The sequence below is a fragment of the Pteropus alecto genome, unplaced genomic scaffold (assembly GCF_000325575.1).
Source record: "Pteropus alecto unplaced genomic scaffold, ASM32557v1 scaffold134, whole genome shotgun sequence".
NCBI lineage: Eukaryota > Metazoa > Chordata > Mammalia > Chiroptera > Pteropodidae > Pteropus > Pteropus alecto.
Window position 1 is genome coordinate 3,446,683 of NW_006436283.1, and position 6,787 is coordinate 3,453,469.

At 64.1% G+C, this 6,787-nt stretch overlaps 1 protein-coding gene across 3 annotated transcripts in view; it reads right to left on the reverse strand.

Moving 5' to 3' along the window:
* Positions 1–6: 6 nt before the first annotated feature.
* The window catches only part of SEPT9 (septin 9), a 139,976-nt gene continuing 133,195 nt past the window's right edge, over positions 7–6,787 (reverse strand). For all 3 annotated transcript variants that reach the window (XM_025047177.1, XM_025047178.1, XM_025047179.1), the window contains 8 exons: positions 6,747–6,787; positions 6,273–6,354; positions 5,862–5,999; positions 5,462–5,579; positions 4,486–4,581; positions 4,257–4,353; positions 1,103–1,154; positions 7–193 (listed from right to left, as the gene is read on the reverse strand). The exon at positions 6,747–6,787 is cut by the window's right edge and continues 139 nt beyond it. In XM_025047177.1, coding sequence (XP_024902945.1) covers positions 58–193; positions 1,103–1,154; positions 4,257–4,353; positions 4,486–4,581; positions 5,462–5,579; positions 5,862–5,999; positions 6,273–6,354; positions 6,747–6,787 — 760 coding nt within the window. In that variant the 3' untranslated portion in view covers positions 7–57. The remainder of the gene's footprint in view (positions 194–1,102; positions 1,155–4,256; positions 4,354–4,485; positions 4,582–5,461; positions 5,580–5,861; positions 6,000–6,272; positions 6,355–6,746) is intronic.

Consider the following 6,787-nt stretch of genomic DNA (forward strand, 5'->3'; position numbering starts at 1 on the left):
GGCGAGTGGGCGGGCTGGGGGCACGGGCGGGGCGGGGCTGGGTCCCGGGGGCGGCGGCTACATCTCCTGGGCCCCAGGCTCCTTGTCCTCCACGCCGTTGGGCATGGCGCTGCTGCTCTCATGCAGGCGCTTCACGCGGTAGGCCTCGAAGTGGATGCTGCTGGTGATGTCCTTGATGTTCTGCATGTGCGTCCTGGGAACACGGGGCGAGAGGTGGCCGTGTCCCCCTCCCGGCCCCCGACCCCGGCTGCCCTCCCTTTGCTCCTGCCCCGCCCCCAGCCCCTACTCAGCCCCCTCAGGGCCCCTGGGCTTGCGGGGGGGGGGACCGTCTCTATGGCAACCCCGGCCCCTCTCAGGACACATGTGTTCTGCTCCGTCCCCCTTCTCTATGCCAAGCCTGTGGCCTGCCCAAGGACGGAGCTGGGTGCAGACTCAGAGTGCTGGGCTGGGGTGCTAGCCTAGAAGCGCCAGGCCAGTGGCTGGAGGTGCCTGCAGGTGAGGGGCCGGGGTGACCGTGCCCGGGGTGGAGCACTCAACTCATCTACCTAGGCTCAGGTCCTCCCCGCTCTACCGCCCGCCAGAAACAGCAGTGGAAAGGGCCTGGGGTGGGCCTCCCTCAGCCAGCCGCTCCCACACACCCCCAGCCCGGAGGCCCCAAGAGACGGCCCTGACCCCTCAACGTCCACCCGCCTGCTGGCTGACGAGCCCCTGAGCTGGCGCCCTCTCTCACGGGTGGAGGAGGGACTGCTCCTTGGCTGGGCACAAGGGAAACAAGGAGAAGCCTCAGCCAGGTCAAAGGCCAGGTCAGAGGATGCTAGAATGGGAGCTGGGGACCCCTCCCCCCAATATCCGGCGCTCAAGACCTCCTGGGACCCTGATCCGGACTGACTCAGGCCACAGCGATCAGAAGTCAGACCTTCCCATTAAGGCGACCTCGTACGGTTAAAAAGAAGTTCCACCTTCTTGCCTTATTTCCAAAGTGTTTTAGAAACTGGGCTTCCCAGGTCTTTCCACAGGAGGGCGGGCAGGATTTAGGTTCCCCTCGGGCCCTTTCGGGGCCAAGGCTGTCAGCTCCCGCCCCCCAGCAGCAGCCCTCTCTCACCTGATGAGGAGGTCCCGCAGGTAAGCAAACTCACAGTGTGTGGTATTCTCGACTGTGGAGAGGAGACAGAGGCACTCGAATGTCACGTGAAGCCCCGCCCCATCTAAGCCCCGCCCCATCTAAGCCCCACCCCATCTAAGCCCCTCTTCTCTCTTCCCAGTAGTTCTGGTGCTAAGAGTCGCCCCTGGTGGGTAGGCAGGGGCAGAGGGGGCATCACTGCTCCCAGGTGAGCACTGGGCACCTCGCAGGTGCTGCAGATATCGTGGCAACAGGACTGGCTCAGCTCCTGCCCTCCAGAAGGTTCTGGAAGAACAGGAAGATGGCACAGGAACCCGGCCAAGACAGCGGCAGGGGAAAGACATACGGCAAGGCGGGGGTGGTGGAGCCTACTGCTCCACCAGGGAAGAGGGAACTGTCTTCGGGGAGACCTGAGGACAGGAGGGGCCAGGAGTGAGACGAAGCAGGAATCGGAGCCCGGGCTTTAAAGAGAACTTGTGCCCCGCACGTGCTCAGGGCATGCACAGGGACATACGCACACGCACAAGACCACAGACCATGGGTTACCGTTTGCATCCAGCTTAAGGAGCAGCAAAATCAAACCCTGCGATGGCTAGAGACAGCTGGGCATCACGCGACAATGCGCAACAGCCCAAGGGGTGACGGGCACAGGCTGCAGGACGGCAGTTCTGGGGACGCGGGAAGACGGGGCAGGGAGGTGCCCGGGTCCCCACAGGCACCCCTGAGCTCACGGGTCACGGCTGGGGCCGTAGCTGGGCTCAGGGCTCGTTTGCTGGGCTTCCTGCCTGACGAGTGAGCGAGCACACTGCCTTGTGCCCCGCACGTGCTCAGGGCATGCACACGTCCACTGCCTTGTGGACGTGGTCACCGTGTTAACAGCAAGTGCCGTTGCCTGGACTGAGGGAGGCGGGCAGAGGAGTTGAATGAGAAGGCGGCAGACGCCAGGCCGTGCCCAGTGCTCTCGTGGGCACCGTTTCAATTGACCTGTCTGTCCAGGCCGTTCATCAGGCCGGGGCACGGCCGGCCCCGCACACCTGGCTCCATGGTCCAGGCGGCCTGTCCCGGAGCAACACGGCCCTTGCAAGCAGAAGGGCCTGGTTTGCCCTCCATGGGCAGGCAGAGCCCTGAGCCCGACTGTGACTGCTGCCTCCTGGCCTCTCGAACCCCCAGTTTCCTCACCCGGAAAATGGGGATGATGATGCTGCCCACCTATCAGCGACACGGGGCTCGATGAGCTAGCCGTGTGCTTCGCCACACCCACCTTCTGTTTCCAGGGATGGGTCAAATCCCGCAGAGTGGTGGGACCCCCGAAAAATGGACAAATAGAATTGGGGAGGGGGTGCCAAAACGAGGCACAGGCACTAATAACCACACTTGCGAGGGGGAGCCCAAAAGGCTGCGGGCACGCGGGACTGGCCACCTTGCGGCTGCCCGCACAGCTCCTTGGGGCTGCTGCTTTCAGCGCCCCGCGATGTGAGCTGGCAGTGCCACAGTAATGCAAAGGTCACTTAGAGCACCAGGATCAGGGACACATGTGGGAGCAGGACACGGAAAAACTAGTCTCTCTCGTTTCCCAGCCATTTCTGTGACCAGCTGCCTGCAAGGCCGCAGGTGGCCACCAGGGGACAGCAGAGGCAGGCCAACCACCGGGCGGCCCTCCCGAGTCTCCTCGGGCCCTTTCTCATCCCAAACCTCCCCGCCCTCCAAAACATGCCTTCATAACGAGGTTCCTAAAACACAAGGCTTCAGGAAGAGGAGGGGCTGAAGCGGGACCCCAAGGCAAAGCCCAACTGAGCATGCTGCCTACGGGGGCACAGACATTGAGTGGCCACCAGGGACCCCTGGCCGAGGGGAGAGCTTCGGAAAGGTGATCCAGACCGCGGGGCAGACACGGAAAACGTCCAGACAGCGGCCGGTTTAGAAAAACACCCACCTCCCCGTCTCCGCCGGCACCCACACAGACACGAGCGGCTCCACCCTCCTCCAGGTGTGAGTACACTGCAGGATTCTGGGGCCCAGGCAGGTTTTCTGCCTCTGCAGGGAGGGCACAGGGCGCCCCGAGGGTTTACTGATCGCCCCAGGGAAACGAGCCGGCCGGGGCGTGCGCAATGCCCGGAGGTCTTCATTCCCGTCCGTTCCTTAGAGTCCTGTCCCCAGAGCTCCAGTGGCCTCGACATTCTCTCATTTGACTGAAATGCCGGCGCAGGGCGCCCACTTTGTGGATGGTGAGAACTGAGGCCCGATGTCACAGAGCCGGGGGTGGGGGCGGCGGCTGGAGTCGAATGCATTCCAATCCTTCTCTACCGGGAACGGGGAACAAAGTGGCCCCTTTAAATCTGTGCTTTCCCCGCTCTGTTCCAGAGAGAGGGAGAGGAATGACACGGCCAGGTCCATCGCACTAGGGCGTGACCTGTAGTGGGTGGAACTGTGTCCCCAACACTGTGTCCAGCCCCCAACCCTCGTACCTGTAGAGGAGCCTTAGTCAGAGAACGTTTTTTGAAGATGTGATTAAGGTAAGTCATCCTGGATTTAGGGCGGCCCCTAAAGCCAACGACAAAGGTCCTCATAGCTCGAAGAGGGAAAGACACACACACAGAAAGACAGAGCGGAGAGACGCATCCACAGGCCAAGGACACCGAGCACTAGAAGTCCGGAGACAGGCCAAGGACAGATTCTCCGTTGGACGGAAGAAGGAACTGACCCTGCTAACACCTTGACCTTCAGAACTATGAGAATAAATGTCTGTTTTAGTTAGCACCCAGGTGTGCAGATTTGTTAGGGCAGCCTCGGCACACTGCAGGGGACGGCCACCTGGTCTCAGAGCTGGACGGAGACATTGCCGAGGACGGGCGAGATGCCTCGGGATGGGGAGGGCACGAACACGAGGCCAAGGCGCTTTGCAGCCACACTCTCCTGAGCCCCTGCCTCAGCCCAGGGACGAGAGGCGGTTTGTCCAGGGTCACACGGCACCGTCCCTGGACGCTCCTGCCCGTGACAGGTCCAGGTGGAAGCTCCATTAGCTAATGGCTGTGGGCCGTGGGCCCTGGGCCCGCGGGGGCCACGCAAACGACAGGTCCCAGGAGCACCCCGCTTTACTGTGCCGACCCCTGCGGCCCGGACGCCAGCCCCCTGTTACCTTCGATGGTGCCCCATTTGGTCTTCCTGCCAAGGATCCGCTTCCCGTTGACCTGGTACTCGTGGTCACTGCCCACCACGGCGAAGGGGATCATCTCCTGCGGGAGGAGCAGGCGGCGTTGGTCACGGGCAGGAACGGCCGCCGTGGACACTAGGGACGTTCCCATGGCTCTCGGACCCCCGACAGGAACCGAGGGCCCTCAGGAGAGGGTCATGGCCGGTCCACTCACCCGGAACTTCTCGTTCACCAGCCGGTCCTCTGCATCCTCGTCAAACTCCTTCTGAGGATACACGTCGATGCCGTTGGACAGCAGGTCCGCGGTGATCTGCGGATGGGGTGGGGCATGTGGGTGCCGTCCACGCGGCAAGCTGGACCGGCCCCTGGCATCTCCCCTCACCGTGACCTCCACACCATCAGCAGCCCGAGGCTCGGGGTCAAGGGGGGCTCTAGGGGGCTGGTGACCTCGATACTCTCTCGTTATTGTGCCTCCCAAGCAGAGAGGCAGCTGCAAATCTGCCTGCCAGGAGACTGACCGCTGCCTGAGGGACCTGGGTCACTGTCCCGGGCCTCTTCCCGCCTTTCCTCTCAGCTCATCGCACCCCCGAGAAAGTAAACTCGGGGTTGCCGAGCCCTCCCCTCCTGAGCTCCACCAGAAACCGCCTGCCCCTGGCCCCCGAACGCCTGCACACGTGCACCTGCTGATAACTGCCACCACCCTTCTGTGGTGACGGCTGCTCCACACTGATGTCCAGTCAGTAACGTGCCCCTGCCCTGAGCACGGACCCCCGCCCCGGGCAGCATCGGGGGCTCTCTGCTTCCTTCTCCCTCCGCAGACACACCCACTTCAGGGGGATCGACCCCCTGAAACATGCTGGGAACACCCCTGGCACTTGGGCCTGGGGCAGAGACCCGAGCGGGGAGCGGGGGTCTTGGGGGCGAGAGGGCATAGCCCCCCAACCTCAGGGGCAGTACCTCAGGTTTTCGAGTTCCCAGGGGGTCCCTGACATGTACCCCTCCTGCTGTCACCCCTCTCCCCAACACGGCGGCGGTGGGGCCGCAGCAGAGCAGAGCCACCTGTCACCTCGGCAGGCTCGCCCCTTTCCCGCTCTCTCCTCTGTCTAATAAAACCCTGGCACGTCATGCCGGCCGGCCCCTCGCTGGCCTCGCTCTGGCCGAGAAGGGGGCCGGGGGGGAGTGGGCCCTACCCGCTGTTTGAAGTGGACCCGCTCCTCCAGGGTCAGCGTGTCGGCCTTGGCGATGACCGGAACGATGTTGACCACTTTGCTTAGGCGCTTCATGAACTCGATGTCCAGGGGCCTGAGGCTGGGATGGGACGACGTGGATGAGAGCGTAGCCGGGGGCACAGGGACAGGGATGAGGGAAGGTCACCCGCCTCTGACCCAGACGGAGCCCAGGGAGGGCCCACAGCGCAGGACACCGGGCCCTGAGCGTCCCGGCTGGCCTGGACCGCAGGCTGAAGCGGGGAGGACGGCGTGCGGTGTAGACAGACGGCAGGGCGAGATAGGGCGTGCGGTGTAGACAGACAGCAGGGCGAGACGGGGCGCGTGCAGGGCTCCCCCACCCCGCCCCCACGCGAGGACGTACGAGTGGCCGGTGGCCGGGATGAAGTACAGGCAGCAGTGCACGCGCGTGTCGGGGATGCGCTTCTTCCGGTTGATGTTGACCTCCTCCTGCAGGTACTTCTCGTACTGGTCGTTGATGAACTTCATGATGGGCTGCCAGCTGCGCGGAGAGGCCGGTGAGCCCGCCAGCGGAACGCCCCCCGGTACGCCCCACCGGCACCGCCCCCCCGGCACTCCCCGAAGGCCACTGCTTCCAGGGCACGTGCGGGGGCGTGTGACTGTCTCAGCGGGGACCACAGCCTTGTCTTAGACCTTTGACCTCAGGGCAAGGGCAAGATTCCCGGGGTCGCTCGGCTTCAGTTCAGAGTCGGGGTGCCCTGACACCCCGTTAGTGCTCTCCCCCGACGCCCGCCAGGCCCCACGAGCCGCTCACCAGTTCTCGTTGTTGATGTGGTCCCCGAAGCCGGGTGTGTCGATGACCGTCAGCTTCATCCGAACACCCTTCTCTTCAATGTCTGCACAGATCACAGCGCCCACGACATTCGGGGAGGCCCAGAACCCCGACACCCGGAATGCACCGGGCCCCGCCGGGTACCAGGAGCGCTCAGGCTGCCTGGCCAACCCTGCCCCAACGAGGCCACTGGAGGCAGCACTGGGCGACCAGCAGTGACTGCCCAGGTGCCAGGGAGGAGAGGGCCCCCGGCAGCGGCAGTCCAGAGGGGCTGGTGCCGCTTCTCGTGGGGTCCCTGCCCGTGATTCCTCATGGGAAACTCTTGTCGCCAGGGGCACTGTCTGACCGGGGCCGTGGGGGTCATGGAGAGCACCCCAACCCAGAGTTACCGTGCCCAGCGGTGCCGCCACAAGTGCCCAACGCAGGTCCCTGAACGGCCTCCCCACCAGCTCTCACCGTGCGTGATGGACTTGATGTCGATGGTCTTAGGGATACGC